A 16,303-nucleotide genomic window follows, 5' to 3' on the forward strand; every position below is an offset into this window, starting at 1 on the left:
AAATTACTCCCGTTTGCGGTGTAAGCGCTTGGGTATTTTGAGTGGCCGTCATGTGTTTGCTTAGTCTTAGACGACTCTATGGGAACGGAATTCTGTTAAGGCACTTCAGGTTTGTCTCACGTGATAATCTATCTGTCAGTTGACATGTTACATACGATAAAACCGTACGATAATATAAGATACATCTCTCTCTCTCTCTCTCCCTCTCTCTCTCTCTCTCTCTCTCACACACACACACACACGCACACACACGCACGCACAAGCACGCACACATGCACACACGAGGGGAGGTCAAGCCAAGCTGCTCCTAAGCACTAAACTATACCTGGCCTTCATACAAATTGGATGCACACTCGGAACTTCAGCAAGCTACAAATGTACGGATCTTCTTTGAAGAGCGTGTGTTGTTCAGGTGCCGGGGAGCACGTTTCCTGGGAACGTGAGACTTGCATTCTGTGAATGAACGGCCGTCTCTGCGCTCGCGACGTCTATTCCAGATTTTGTCCAACGTATCGCCGTTGAGCTCGACTCAAACCATCACTAAACCGCGAACGTCACCTCCACTGCTCGACTGTCTCCGGGAAACTAAATAACATCAGTCCGTCAGTTGTGAACGCCTGAAAGAACGATAGTAGCTCAGTCATCCGACGCATAAGTAAGCAATCACGTTCAGGACAAGAATCGATGTCGAGGGTGGTTCTAATCCTGCTCCTCAAAACAGGCTTTTAAGCCAAAGGAGGTCTGGTTTGGGAGGTGGGCTAAGAGAGGCGCGCTGGAGTGATGAGGAGCGGGCTGGTGACTGGCGCTGTCCGTCCAGCACCACCGACACTGTCACCTTGCGCCGCATCACACAACACACACAGGGCGCAAGACTCCCAGCTGCACCTCAATGTGCTTTTACTGTGAATCCATTCGTGCTGGTGATCGCGGACAGTAGCGCTGGATGAGGTAGTTCTGTGTTTCTGTTGTCCTTTTTTTTAAGGGGAATCGACGTGGATTACGCGTTTAAATTGCACGCGAAAAGCACCAGCAGTACATGCGTGTACTTTTTATACAATAAAATAGACGTTTGTTTTCCACTCGTTCATTTTCACAACTTTTAATCGAATCGATTTTGAACGAGCAATCTATCCATGTGTTGCACAAGTCTCAGCGGTATCGCTTGTAGCTTTTCGAACCTGTAGTGATGCCCGGAGCCGATAGAAGATATGCCTAGGGCGACGCGATGGGCCAAGGCGACGAGAAGGATCGCATAGTGATAAACGTAGGAGGGATCAAGCATCAGACCTACCGCGGTACTCTGCGCACCTTGCCTGGCACTCGGCTTGCCTGGCTTGCCGAGCCTGATGCCCCGAACAACTTCGACTATGATGCCAAGATCGGGGAGTTCTTCTTCGATCGCCACCCGGGCGTCTTTGCACACATCCTCAACTACTACCGCACGGGAAAACTGCATTGTCCAGCAGACGTGTGCGGGCCATTATACGAGGAGGAACTAGCGTTCTGGGGCATTGATGAGACTGATGTAGAACCATGTTGTTGGATGACATACCGACAACACCGCGAAGCCGAAGAGGCTCTGGTTAGCTTCGGCGGGGGAGCTCTTGATATTGGCCATGAAGAACCAGAGGCCGACGGTGTCGCAGAAGCTGCAGAAGGGGACGAGGGGGTTGAGATGACTCGGAGACTGGCGCAGGGAGACTCGCCCGACAACAGATCCGGCCGCTGGAACCGTTGGCAGAAGAAGATATGGGCGCTCTTTGAGGATCCGTATTCCTCGAAATATGCGCGGGTGAGTGTGAATGAAGCTCATTAGTACGCGATAGAGGGTGTGTAGAAATGTTCGGTGAATGGGAACATTCGTTTTCTAATGAGTATGTGACATACAAATAACTTTGAATCGTCCAATGCCTTTGAACCTCATCACAAGCTCATTAAGCACGCAATTCAGACGATGCTAAGAGCTGTCAAATCAGTAGCGACTGATTCTGAAGAGGCACACATCACCTATCAAAAGTTTCATGGCTGTACTTAAGTATCATAGAGTTAATTTGCGCACTTGTGTCATGCTTGACCCTGCGCATGAATGTGGAGGGTTAGTCATTTCACTGTTTGAACGTATTGTAGTTGTAAGACAGCATACGGTGGAAGCGTGGTGATAGCCCTACAGCTGGGTGCTCACAGCTGCACTTCCCTCCCAGAACATGCAGCCACAGATCATAACTCATTCACTTTGATGTGCTACAAGCAGTCGTTTCAATCCCTGGGGAGAGACACTCACACTGTGGTGCCTCTCTCATTAGGCTGATTTAATTGTAATGTCCATGCACAATAGCTCCTCTTCCTGATATTACAGCATCACTCTCACCATGGGTCTGAATGTATTTTCAGCTCTTACACGCGTTTGGCAGTCAAGTTGAAATTGCTCAGTTCTCGGATGAAAAGCGCTGGCACTGGTTACACGCTATGGCAGGCCTCCAAGGTCCAAATAAGCTGGCTGTGGGAAACAACTAAATGTAGCCTACGAGAGGGTAAAAGAGAGAGAGGCAGACCATGTCAGAGAGACAGACCATGACGTGGAGAGCGTGATAGGGGGAGGAATAAAGAGAGGGAAGAAAAAGGAGAGAAGAGATGTGTGCAGTTCTTTCTCAGAAATAGCACTGGCCCAGGCTACTGATATCTGTTTCAGAATGATAGTGATGATGCTGAGTTCTGGATGGAGATGTTGGATTTATTCGGCTGTCTGGGGAAGTCCTGCTCCACTGCTGGGAGACAAACCTGCTTGAGATTTGTTGTGGCTGGGACCTGCTCAAGCACCGCCTTGTCTAAAATAACCTGTAGCACGCTATAGAAGTCATCTTATACTCTTAGATACTAGAAAAGGCTCGTATTTCTAAATATTTGCTTCTAATTATGTTTGTAATTGCTATGCCACTATTTTATATGTTCATGTTACTAACATATAAAATAGACATGGCTTTGGGGGACTAAATTAAGAGTCCCGCATTGTGTGTTAAGTAAGAAGTCTTATGGTCATCTTCCAGTCAGGTGGAGAGAATCGGGATTTTGCATCTTACATCAAATTTGTATTCAGAAGATGGAGTGTTTTTTAAACTCAGACTAAACGCAATGTCTTACCCCTCAGGGCTGAATGTGTTAGAGACCATGTACAAAAAATGGCTGCAATTCAACTGTGTATTGGCTGCAGATTGACATCCTAATGTCCACAATTTGTTGGTGGGGATTCTGTTCTAAGGCTTTTCTCACTATGAAAGAACTGGGCTTAATGTGTTTTTCTGAGACAATTTAATTGTGTGGAGCTATTTTTAGACTCCCTCCATCAGACTGTACATCTTAATTACATTACAACTTGACAACTCAATAACTCATTGCAATCACATTTACAGCATTGGGCAGATGTTCTAATCCAGACCAACTTACATGTTTATCAGGACAACTGTACATGCACTCCCTGGGTATCAAACCCATGACCTCTGTACTACTAATCACTACCATACTATTCCAGGGACATGCCCTACCAGATCCATCACGTATTCTAATATCAGTGTATCTGTGAAGAAAACTATAGGTTTTTAGTGAGTATCAAAGCATCATCTGTGAGTGGTATGTTCATGAAGTCCAGCAGCAAACCCGCAATAAAAATGTTTCTTAGCAGAACTGTCTTGTGCATTTAAAGTGCTCAACAAAGAGCTCTACAACCGCTTTGCTCATGGATGATGCCTGGAGGGTAAACAGAGGGATTCACAGTAAGACCTAGTGATGAAATGATGCCAGAATAACAACAGTAGAGCGTCAGTGATAATGCCAGGCCATCATAGTAATGGAGAATTTGTTATTCTTATGTATGCTTTTCTATGGTCTGACATACACATGCCAAAGGTTTTGTTTTGAACACTATCATTTTTTTCTGTTGTCTTAATGTGCACAGGTAATGTTTTTGCAATCTGTGATTTGAATGACGGGGTCATTGTGCATCTGGTCAGGCTGTGTTTACAGAGGCCAGCTGGTGGGATATGTGTGTGTTGTTGATTGTATGTGGGCTTAAGAGTTGGCTGGTCCAGGTTTGTCTTTTCAGTAATTATCCTCCCACTTGTCACTCATTAGCTTGCCCGGTAGGAGAGCATGTCTGTGTGTGTGTGTGTGTGTGTGTGTGTGTGTGTGTGTGTGTGTGTGTGTGTGTGTGCTGGTGAGAGGACAGGAGCTTAACAGCGGCATTACATCAGTACACACTGCTCAGCAAGGCACACACACACACACACACACACACACACACACACGTGCGTACAAACTCACAGGCACACTCTTGCATATGTACATGCAGAAGGAGAAGTACTACGTTCAGAGACGGAGATTATATTTAACTTCCTAGTATTTCAGCCTGCTCCAAATGCACAACGTTCATATTCACTGTGGACATTTAGAGTCTATGATATGTGTAAACTTGTTGTCACCTTTACTGCCACAGCTCAGCACAGCGCAGCACATTATGGCCATACCTGCTGAGATCATCATTCTGGGGCAGCAGGGCGAAGAGCATGTAGTGTTGCATAAGGTGTGGCTCATCTAATGTTTTTATGCCTCACACTGTCATTAATTAGATGGTTAGGTGGGTTTAGAAAAGATCCAATGACTTTATGACTATACACCCAGATGAAACTGCCTACAATGCTGATCCCCAGCATAATGATCAGATTAAAACCAACACATAGCATGCATGGTCAAAAAATTACAAATGGTTGAAATTGACACTAATCCACAGGGAGTCTGAAAGCTTCTGGCATGAAGTAATGAGACTGGATATCGCTTCTCCATTTGTGGAAGCCAAGAAGGAGAAGTGATGGTAATCACAAAACTCTGTTCTTGCCGCAATCAATTATTAACAGCATCTCTACTGTCTGTGTGGTTGCCTTGCAATAGTGGGCTGTAGAAACTGGCCTACACTTCTGAAACAGTACCTTGCATTTATCTGTAGCCTCTGTACACTCTGTACACTTATCGTCCTTTGAAACATTCCCTGCCATCGCTTACTTCTATTTTCATTGCTCATTCACACTTTCTCTATTTTATTTCATCCGATAATATGACCGATAATATAACCATTTTGCTTTCTGCCTAACCCCTCATCTTCAACACCTCCTCTAGAGTTCATTTGTTTACCTCTGCATTCCTCCGAGGCCTTTCTTAAGCCGGGTGGCCGTCTGCTCTCCTTCTTTTGGTTTATGCCTTTCCTTTTCTCCATCCCCTCCCCCACACCATCCCTTCTACCCTTTTAAACCCTAATGTCCCTCTCTCTAGCTGTTCCGTCCCACTGGTTTCTCCTCCAGTGGGCTGACACGGTGCTGCCTTCACCGAGCTGCAAAGCCCAGCCTCCGACCAAACACGGGCTTTCTGCTCGGGCACAAAGAAGAGAGCTGATCCTAATGACTAGTGAAAAGTGCCTATTAGTGTCGGTGGGTGGATTGGTAGGTGTATTTGTGGGTGTGTGTGTGTGTGTGTGTGTGTGTGTGTGTGTACGTGCGCTTAGTGCCTCAAACAAAACATCCTTGCTTCCCACAAATGACCATCAAACTCTGTTTGACAAAGTACTGGCTGACCTAGATATGAAGTGCCTGTTGAGGTAGACTTTGTGAGATGCAGTGTATCGTAGAAACAGATGAAAACTGATCAGTAGATGACTTTCAAAGTATGGCTACTAGATAAGTGCTTGCATGGCAATGCCATCTTTGGAAACTTCATTAAATGTCATTATGTAATTATTTAATAGCTTTTGTCTGCCCATTTATTGCTAGTTAGAGTCAAATAAAAATGGACCTATCATACATCCCAACCTGAATGAACAACACAACTAACAAACAAACGAAATAATAATGCCTGATGGAGGATTATCTATTTCATCAAGTCACTTAGGCACAACTGCAGGCTGCAACGGCAGTTGAAAAGCACCAGTTCATCAGCAGTTGCAAACCGCCTGATCACTGGCAAGAGATCCACCAGCTTGTCCTCTCCAGAAATCCAACCCCCACCGTTCGTACATGTTTACCTCTGATGTTCCAGTGGCGGAGGGATCAAAGCCTTACACTGTCCACCCCCTGAACCAGCACACAACCAGCCCAGGGTGACCGACCTTGCAGGGGCAGTGTGCAGCTCCCTGGAGAGGGGGGGGGGGTTGCAGTTAAATTTAGCCCAGGGAGGTGGAGGGGAGTTGGGTTGGCGCCATTCTGCCATCCTCCGCTGTCCTTGGGCTCAAGCGGTGACCTTGAGCTTCAGTGACAGTGGTGGTAGAGGAAGAGGGGCTTAAGTGACACGCTCTAGTTGACATGGCAGGATCCTGTTGCTCACAGAGAAACTGAAGAAGCAACACAATCCTGTCCCAGTTCCTTTAAGTTCTGCTGAAGCCATTTATGGGCAACTAGTATCAATGTGATATTTATCCACGCTCTCTGTTGTCTGTACAACTGGGAGAATATGTTCACATTTAACACTGATGACTGATTTTGAGGATTTGATATTAAAGATGTGGTAATATTCAGGACTATTTGCCAACCCCGCAGATAATTTCTTGTTCTATGCTAAATGTCTTTCTTCTCTTTTTTACACAGTGGATAGCTTTTGCATCTCTGTTCTTCATCCTGGTGTCCATCACAACTTTCTGTCTGGAAACTCATGAGGCCTTCAACCCCATAATCAACCGCACAGATATTGACATAGTGGACAACGTGACCGTGGAGCGTATTTACCCAGAGACGGAGACCATGGTGCAGCTCACATACATCGAGGGTGTCTGCGTTATCTGGTTCACCTTCGAGTTCCTCATACGAATCACCTTCTGTCCCAACAAACTCAAATTCATAAGAAATGCACTCAACATCATTGACTTTGTGGCCATCCTGCCCTTCTACCTGGAGGTGGGACTGAGTGGCCTCTCCTCTAAGGCAGCGAAGGACGTGTTGGGGTTCCTGCGGGTGGTGCGCTTTGTCCGGATCCTGCGCATTTTCAAGCTGACGCGCCACTTCGTGGGTCTGCGGGTGCTGGGGCACACGCTCCGCGCCAGCACCAACGAGTTCATCCTCCTCATCATCTTCCTCGCCCTGGGCGTGCTCATATTCGCCACCATGATTTACTATGCCGAACGCATTGGAGCCAACCCCAACGATCCTCGCGCTAGTGAACACACACATTTTAAGAACATCCCTATTGGCTTCTGGTGGGCTGTGGTTACAATGACGACGCTCGGCTATGGTGACATGTATCCTCAGACGACCTCCGGCATGTTGGTGGGTGCTCTCTGCGCTCTGGCTGGTGTGCTGACAATCGCCATGCCTGTTCCCGTCATTGTCAACAACTTCGGCATGTATTACTCCCTGGCAATGGCAAAACAAAAACTACCAAAGAAAAAGAGCAAGCATATCCCTCGGGCACCCCAGCTGGGTTCCCCCAACTACTGTAAGTCGGCCATTAATTCTCCAAGACCCAGCACACACAGCGATTCCTGCCCTCTGGCCCAGGAAGAAGTCTCTGAGATTAGATACCAAGGTAGGATACCGAGTTGCTAAGAGAAAGTAGCTTACTCTGTAAGCCATGAAAGCTGGCCATTGCAAAGTAATATATGAGCAATCTACTGCAAGCTCTAAAAAAGCATGTATGGCTGCCCACACTATGTCATTACTCTAAATAATTTAATTAGCATTGATCTCAATACAAAGAAATCCATCAGACAACAAACGTTGCCCCATTAAAATTTATTGCTTAATGTTAACGTTATTGCATAATGAAATTTGAGTTGGTTAGTTTGTTTATTCTATGTATTCTGTGACAATGGCCAGTCAACCTGACTGGGCCACCAAACAGGAGTTCAGTGACACACACTCAATGATCAGCAAGATGATCAGAGAACAGCACAGACACACACTCGGAAATCTGCACAGACAAACACTCACCCGCACACACTCACCCGCACACACACGCACCTGCACACACACCCACCCACACACACGCACGCACGCACGCACGCACGCACGCACACACACACACACACACACACACACACACACACACACACACACACACACACACACACACACACACACTCTGGGTCCAGCCCAGTGGATACACACTGAGGGACCAGTACAGATAACCACTCAGAGACCTGCACAGACACACAGTCAGGGACCAGCATGGGTGAAAGGCAGAGCTTTATTGGTGCATAGCAAATATGCTTACAATCTCTGCTCAGACCTGCAGCATGGTTCTGTTGCACTGGCTACTCAGAAAACTTACTTTAAAGAGTCGAAATCCATTTCTATTACCAGATGCTTCGTCTCATGCATGGATTTCTTAAAGCTTTAAATTGAATGAGAGTGTGGCACTGGCTTTGCCTACAGACTTCACATTTTTATAATCCTATATGTAATGCTTCATATATGTAACAGTATCCTGAAAGGCTTGACTGTTAGTCACAAACTCCGCCACTAGATTTGTGAAAACAAAATCTAATGCACCAGTTGTGTTATTAAGCCAATGTTAATGCTTAAGTTTTTTGTATCAGACATCTCTCATTGTGTTTCAAAGTTTCATTCTCTCTTGATGTCAAAATCACATGCTGTCACCAGAGCTTTATAATTACCAACTATATCCATAGCCAGGTCTGTTACAGACCTGAGATTCATCAGCTAAGTGTGCTGCTGGGGGCAGGCTTAGGCTAAACACTGATCACTGAACACTGCTGCACCCAGGTTACTGACAGCGGGACACTGCTTTAGGGCTGTGCTCTGCAGTTATGTTATCAGGTACTCCCTGAAAATGTCACAGTCTAGTTAATCATGTTCATCCGTACAAATTATTTCATTGTATTTTAGACTAGAAATGAAAACACACACACACACACACACACACACACACACACACACACACACACACACACACACACACACACACACACACTACTGATAGAACATTTCATTTTCTGTCTTTGGCCAGTGTTTAGATAATGACACCAATGTGGTTGATTTTGTTCTTTCCTACTGCATGTTGGATGTTAAGTTAAACAATGCTAATGTTTTTTTAAAGGATATTTATGTCCACATTGGAGAACCAAGTAGAAAGTATAACCACGTTTATCCGTAGTGCCACCCCCCACACTCACCAGGGACTATAAGGACCCCCCTCACTCACCAGGGACTATAAGGACCCCCCTCACTCACCAGGGACTATAAGGACCCCCCACACTCACCAGGGACTATAAGGACCCCCCACACTCACCAGGGACTATAAGGACCCCCCACACTCACCAGGGACTATAAGGACCCCCCACACTCACCAGGGACTATAAGGACCCCCCTCACTCACCAGGGACTATAAGGACCCCCCTCACTCACCAGGGACTATAAGGACCCCCCTCACTCACCAGGGACTATAAGGACCCCCCTCACTCACCAGGGACTATAAGGACCCCCCACACTCACCAGGGACTATAAGGACCCCCCACACTCACCAGGGACTATAAGGACCCCCCTCACTCACCAGGGACTATAAGGACCCCCCACACTCACCAGGGACTATAAGGACCCCCCTCACTCACCAGGGACTAGAAGGACCCCCCACACTCACCAGGGACTATAAGGACCCCCCACACTCACCAGGGACTATAAGGACCCCCCACACTCACCAGGGACTATAAGGACCCCCCACACTCACCAGGGACTATAAGGACCCCCCTCACTCACCAGGGACTATAAGGACCCCCCACACTCACCAGGGACTATAAGGACCCCCCTCACTCACCAGGGACTATAAGGACCCCCCACACTCACCAGGGACTATAAGGACCCCCCACACTCACCAGGGACTATAAGGACCCCCCTCACTCACCAGGGACTATAAGGACCCCCCACACTCACCAGGGACTATAAGGACCCCCCTCACTCACCAGGGACTATAAGGACCCCCCACACTCACCAGGGACTATAAGGACCCCCCACACTCACCAGGGACTATAAGGACCCCCCTCACTCACCAGGGACTATAAGGACCCCCCTCACTCACCAGGGACTATAAGGACCCCCCACACTCACCAGGGACTATAAGGACAAGAAGCTGCTCGTTTATTGCTTGGTTAGCAGTGTCTGGCTTCATCTTTAGTTTGAGGTGTGTTAATCCTAGGTGAGATTAGTCCAACTGGTTCCAGTTTGTGGGTATTAGGACACCCAAGTGCTACTTAAGTATGTCAAAACATTTGGTATGTCAAACTGAAACATGGCTGATGATAGGACACCATGACAATACACTCTTGTAAAAGTAAAAAGAGGAAAAAGAGAATACATAATACTGCAGCATAACTCTAAAGATGATGATACTCTCAAGTGTATTCAGTAGCAATACTGGATATTGCAGTTGACGGTAAGAGCAAGTTGAATACTGAGGAGCAAAGAAATATTTTAATTCCAGGTGCAACCAAACGTGTGATAGTTCACTTAACAGTGCTAAAGACAGTGGATGTTTCTAGGACTAAAACATGTCATATATTTGACTGATTAAGTAATTCACCAGCTTGAATCCCACTAAGCCAAAAGTCCCCAAAACAAAATGAAACTGAAAATGGCTGAATTGCAGGCCTTCAAACCACTAATAGAGTAGATACCCAGTGTCTGTCACACATCACCATATGGAAATGCTATGGGACAATAAACTATGGATTTTTTGTAAGCTTTCGTAACCACCTGAAGCAAATATTGATAGATAGCTTGGACTGGGGAAGTGTATGAAGCATGATTCTGGTCCATTATAGCCATAAATTCGATTCAAATAAGACAGAGATACTGTGTTTTTGACTCATGGTCTCTGTTTCATTTAAAATTTGGAGTACAGATCATGTTATATATTGTCTAACTATTGTCTAACTCTCACAAAACCTACAGACTGCATTGCATGTAGCACAGCAGACATGACTAAAAATAAAAATACAACAAAACATTTATTAAAATAGTACAGACAGACAGACAGACACACACACACACACACACACACACACACACACACACACACAGGATGAAGGAAACGGGTATGGTAAGGACATAAGGATGTCATAAGACACAGTGTTGATAGTATTACTGCTAATGCTGACGGTGAGCTGTAACTAAGCTAATACTGAAACATATCATCTCCCTTTGTCTCAAGCTGAGGTGTGTCATCTGTCCTTGTTTTTGATTACAGATTTTAAAGTCAATGGAGAGGCATCTAAAGCAGCCCTGGCTAATGAGGACTGTCCCCACATTGACCAGGCAGTGTCACCTGAGGAAGTGTTCAGCCCTGTGGATCGTGAGAGACCCTGTTTCCTGCTCACCTCCAGAGAACGGGGCAATCACATAGGGGCAAGAGTCAGGAAGGGTACGTAACCAGTCGCTATTAACCATCTCCAGATTAGGGAGCGCACGCAAAGTGCTTACAGTGAAATGGAGCAGCTGTCAGAATAGATCGGCTTCTCACTGCAGACTGATCAGGCAGTCTCGCAGTGTGGTCTGACTCCAGCCCTCAGATCTTTCCTTAAGATCTGCAGTGTAAGTTGTGATAGAGAAACATGTTCTGGAGTTACATTGATAGAACCCATTGGTTCTCTTCTCTACCATATTTATACAATGCACAATGACACACATTCAGTGGCATAGATTTACATGAAAATATATTAAACATTTTACATTATTCTAGCCTACCTCAAGTGAACATGCGGGTCAAAAAGAATCGAAAACATTTGCCAGGCAAAATTGGTGAATTTGCTCTTATCAAAGAAAACTAATGCTTGATTAAGAATTAGTTATGCATGCAGATTCACTATGGTGGGTGGTATTGATGACAGTAAAGCTCAAAGAGATGCAGCATGGGGTATGAGGCATGCAGTCACATGACAAGAACTCAGCCAGTCAGAGGCTCTTAGAGCTTAGCCTCAGTTTTAAGACTTCACTTCATATCGGACTCATATATTGAACTCACTGCACTACCGAACTGCCATTAGTCCAAGGCGAGATGAGAGGATATTACCATTGTGAGTGGGTTATTTCATATTAGATAATCACATAACTCCAAAGGCGTGACCTGACACTGACTCCAAGAGCTTCCTGTTGCTTGAGCAGGAGGAGCCCAATTATGTTACACCCCATTTGATACCAAAGCAAGGTTGTTTTAGGCATTGCTGTAAACCATGTGACGGCTGCAGAGGAAACCTGTTAGGTTATAATTGGAGCAGACAAGATTTGTAGGTCAAGCTCAAAACATTCCATCAGAACCCATATAACAGCAGAACCGAATACAGGACTAAACAGCTTGACAGACTGATTCTTGCTTATCCGACACAATATGAAACCACAGGCAAATGTAATTTCATTTTCAAATAGGAAACATATGCAGAGCTTCTAGGGAAGAGCTATTTGCTATGCGGAACATTGATAATTTGCAACATGTTTTGTTGAGCTGATGTGTCTGGCTGTGTTCTTTGGTGTCTCTTTACAGCTGTGTTGTGCTGGTTAGCACTGTGATACCACCACATGCATGCACTATACAGACTAATGCATAATACATAACACGCATGGAGGATGATATGGTTGACTTGGTGAATGGTCACTGTCAACTGTTTCACCATGAGCACATGATAGAGAAACACACTAATGCACCCCTAAGTGCCAAAATACATGTCTACTCAGATGCACACTTAGTATACACGCATGCACACACACACACACACACACACACACACACACACACACACACACACACACACACTCACGTGCGCGTTTGGCATTTGAGGCTGCACTGTGGTGTACTGAAAGCCCTTTCTCTCTTCAAATGAAGGTTATGAAAAGCCATGGAGCCATAGCAGCAGCATGTCTGGAGGCGTGGCCTCAGTGTCGGCCCTCCCCTGCAGCCCGCCCTGTCTCATGCAACAGGCCCACTCCCCCATCCCATCCATCCTGTAGCATGGACAACCAAACTAACCAATCAGAGGCCCCGCTCTGCAGTGCTGCGCTGAGACTCCTGCCCACACTGTGTACCATCTTTCATCAGCCTATTAGCTCTTCGCTCTCTCTCTGTCTGTCATTAGCTCTTCGCTCTCTCTCTGTCTGTCTCTGTCTGTCTGTCTCTATCTCCGATCTTATACTGTGGTTTCCTCCGAGCTTTTAGTCTGGTCTCTTGCTACTCATGTCATATTGTGTCCCATACTTTTGTCCTGCTTGTTTTCTCTCCCTTCTCCCTTTATCATGGTTTCTCCTCTTCATCTTTCTCGTCATTCACGTCTTTCCTTGTCTCCTCTTTTGAGAAGCCGGCATTATCCTGCTCTCCCTTTCTCTCTCACCCTCCTCTCTTCCCACTTTCAGTGTTTCTAAAGCTGTGGTTTTCATCAGGTGCTATTGGTCACCTTTTTTTTTTGAAGAAAAAAAAAAAAAGAAAATGGCTGTTTCATATAAATTACATTCTGAAAGTAATCATGTAATAGAAAATAGCTTAAAAGGACACTAACCAATCCTAATTCTATGATGCACACATCATCAGCATTAAACTATAACTGAAGTAACCTCATTTGCATTTGCATGCCTTGCATGGGAAACTGAAAAAAATGTAAGTCTAATGAAAACGTAAGAAAATGATCTTGTTTTGCGTTCAAACCTTCTTTACACATACATAATGCAGGCACAGTATATCACTGGAGATTATATAAAGTCCATGTAGCAGTGAAGACACTTTTCTTTGCTGACACATTTTGCCTTTCCCCAAACCATGACCCTGTGTGTGTTTGAGCGCACACCATTTCTAACAGTAGCAGTGGTCAGTTCGGCCATCCAACTTTTCTTCTGGAAAAAGACTAAAATGCAAATAGTGAAATAGTGCACTTTAACTTTGATAATGACCATCTACCTAAGGGAGCAAATTTATTCCACCTTTTTCAAGATGTAATACCAGCTTAATAAATAAGAGTATGCTTTTGAGTAAAGTTCAGCGTTTATTTTTCAGAAATTGTTTAACACCGTGATAATTGGAGTAACGTACACTGTTCTCTGTAGCAAATTTATTGTAAGTGTATAATATAAGAATATGTGCAGTTGACAAAAAAATATGTATGTACTTTTGGAGTTACTTGGGGAAAGGTAAATGCATGCACTTTTATGCAAAAAAAGAGGTACAGTATGCGAATGACACTGTAAATAAAAGCCTTGCATGAAATAAATTTTGTATTGAATCTGTGTTCGGACTCTGTTTTTCTTTGACAGAACGCACCTACACATCAGCCTCATTGCCTGGCGACAAGCTATGCACCTCCTTTACAATGGCTTCTCTTTGACCTTTCACCCCTCTCTGCCATTAGATCATTCGATGGTGGTATTCGCCTTTACAATATAATACATACTAGTCTGAAAACCTCTACTAGCTGATCATGATTGATCATGCCGCTGGACCCTTGAGAGGTCAGCAAGGTCAAAGAGATGATATATGACCTTCAAGGGGTGTAACCAAAGACAGAAAGCAGGAGCATCGATACCTTTGCCCTGCTTCGCACACTGGCATGACACACATTTCCTGAGCATGACGGACATTAGTGCAGACGTTTCGTACAGACGGCATGTCCTGATGTGACAGACTGCGTCTCCATGATCCGTGTCTCACGCCCATCGCCTGCGTGCCGCGTTTGCTCAGGCGTGGAGAACAGCATGGTAAACCCACAACTTTACCATGAGTCCCGAGTGACGCCCCGTCTCTCCACGCTGCACACGCCTCACGCTGGCGTCGCTTGCATGCTTTAGGGGACGCCCCTCCCTCCTCCATCTGTCCTCTCCGTTTCGTTGTTGTCGTGTTTGGTGTATTAATATGATTTTCCTTGTCGTTTGTTGTTGTTGTTTTCTCTTGTGTGTTTTTAGAAGCCCAGCGAGCGAGCCGAAGCAGACAACCAACAGAGTCAGACTGTGTGTGTCAACCATAAAGCCACATCTCCCACCTGATAGTGCCGTAGCGTGTGTCCGCGTGCACATTTGTACAAATGTAAGCGTGTGTGTACATATTTGTGTGACTGTGATGGAGTGTGCACAGTAGATCAGCATTATTTCTGACAGAAAAAAAGCTCAGCATAGATGTAGCACAGAAGCGCGGAGAAGCTGTTGTTCTGACACATGTATCTCTGTTCCGTGAGTGGCTGTTGTGCTGTTGTACTGTGTGAAGTGCTGTTGTTCTGAGGTGTGTGTGTCAACGTTGTATATAGTGCTTTGTGTGCTGGTGCAATGTGACTTTAGTTCGTCTTTTGTGTTTTCCCCCTCAAGTGATTGAATATTTACATTTTTGGTGTGCCTCCAGTTCAGTGTAAAATGTTGTTCCAGTACTTACCACACTGAGTGATTATACATATATTCTTCAGTCTAGTTCAAGTAGGGAAGTCGTTTAACAAAGAATTATTTTTAGTCTTTGTTTTTTTAAACTACTGTAGCGACTCTTTAGTAAATGCCTTCTGCACTCTTCACTTTTACATTCACATAGCATAAGAGTTCTAAATCATTTGTAGCTTAAACCATAAACCAGTATAATGTAAGTTTATTGGGAAATTACAAACGCTGCTTATGCATATATTTATATACACACCAGGACCAACCAAACGTATTATTCTGATTCTGAACAAATGGAACGTCCTTCATTGTGTGAAACAAACAAGCTTGTGACTTTTAAAAATGTAAAAAAAAAAAAAAACCTAAACCTTTGAAACCTGTATGAGTGGCGAGAACACACTGTTTTGTTTGTTACTTCTTTTTGTCAGAAACTGCCAAACCTACAACCTGGTACAATAAGCAGTCTTGTTAATCTACAGCAAATGAATATACAGGGTTCTTAGTGGACAGGTGAATTAAAGAAGCGAAACAACACTGTGTCTTAACTTTATTTAAATATTTCTTTTTTTAATTGTTTTTAATAAATGTACAGTATCCACATTTGTTTGGGACCAAACTACAACACTGCCAATCACACACTTGGGGCCATATGTGTTGTGAACAAAATGTGTCTGTTCACACCACACCGCCAGGTCAAAGACGTGAGTCAGTAATGGTGTTAAGAAGGTTTTAAAGGTTTTAGAATACGGCTCAATGAAATATGGCTCATTTCATTGAAAAGAAAAACGAAACATCTCACAGGGCAAAACTGGGTTCACTTTAGGCTGATGTAATATCAGTTGCTGATACAATGTACTGTAACATGAAATAAACCACTCTACCATCAACACCGGTAAATAACCAATAACAAGTTTTAGGTCGATCTACTT

At 44.8% G+C, this 16,303-nt stretch overlaps 1 protein-coding gene across 1 annotated transcript; it reads left to right on the plus strand.

The window, feature by feature from the left end:
• The first annotated feature begins 162 nt into the window (after nt 1-162).
• Nucleotides 163-13,097, plus strand: kcnc1b (potassium voltage-gated channel, Shaw-related subfamily, member 1b). Its single transcript, XM_076990942.1, has 4 exons — nt 163-1,792; nt 6,621-7,554; nt 11,230-11,403; nt 12,859-13,097. Exons 1-4 carry the CDS (start codon nt 1,226-1,228, stop codon nt 12,981-12,983), a joined length of 1,800 nt encoding a protein of 599 aa, XP_076847057.1. The 5' UTR covers nt 163-1,225; the 3' UTR covers nt 12,984-13,097.
• Nucleotides 13,098-16,303: the final 3,206 nt, after the last annotated feature.

This window comes from Brachyhypopomus gauderio, unplaced genomic scaffold (genome assembly GCF_052324685.1).
Source record: "Brachyhypopomus gauderio isolate BG-103 unplaced genomic scaffold, BGAUD_0.2 sc79, whole genome shotgun sequence".
Classification (NCBI taxonomy): Eukaryota; Metazoa; Chordata; class Actinopteri; order Gymnotiformes; family Hypopomidae; genus Brachyhypopomus; species Brachyhypopomus gauderio.

Bases quoted from the DNA above. Each gene is read 5' to 3' on its own strand.
- kcnc1b (XM_076990942.1), top strand. From the start codon at position 1,226: ATGGGCCAAGGCGACGAGAAGGATCGCATAGTGATAAACGTAGGAGGG. The intron at 1,793-6,620 runs GTGAGTGTGAAT...TTTTTTACACAG, and splicing joins ATTCCTCGAAATATGCGCGG to TGGATAGCTTTTGCATCTCT. The intron at 7,555-11,229 runs GTAGGATACCGA...TTTTGATTACAG, and splicing joins CTCTGAGATTAGATACCAAG to ATTTTAAAGTCAATGGAGAG.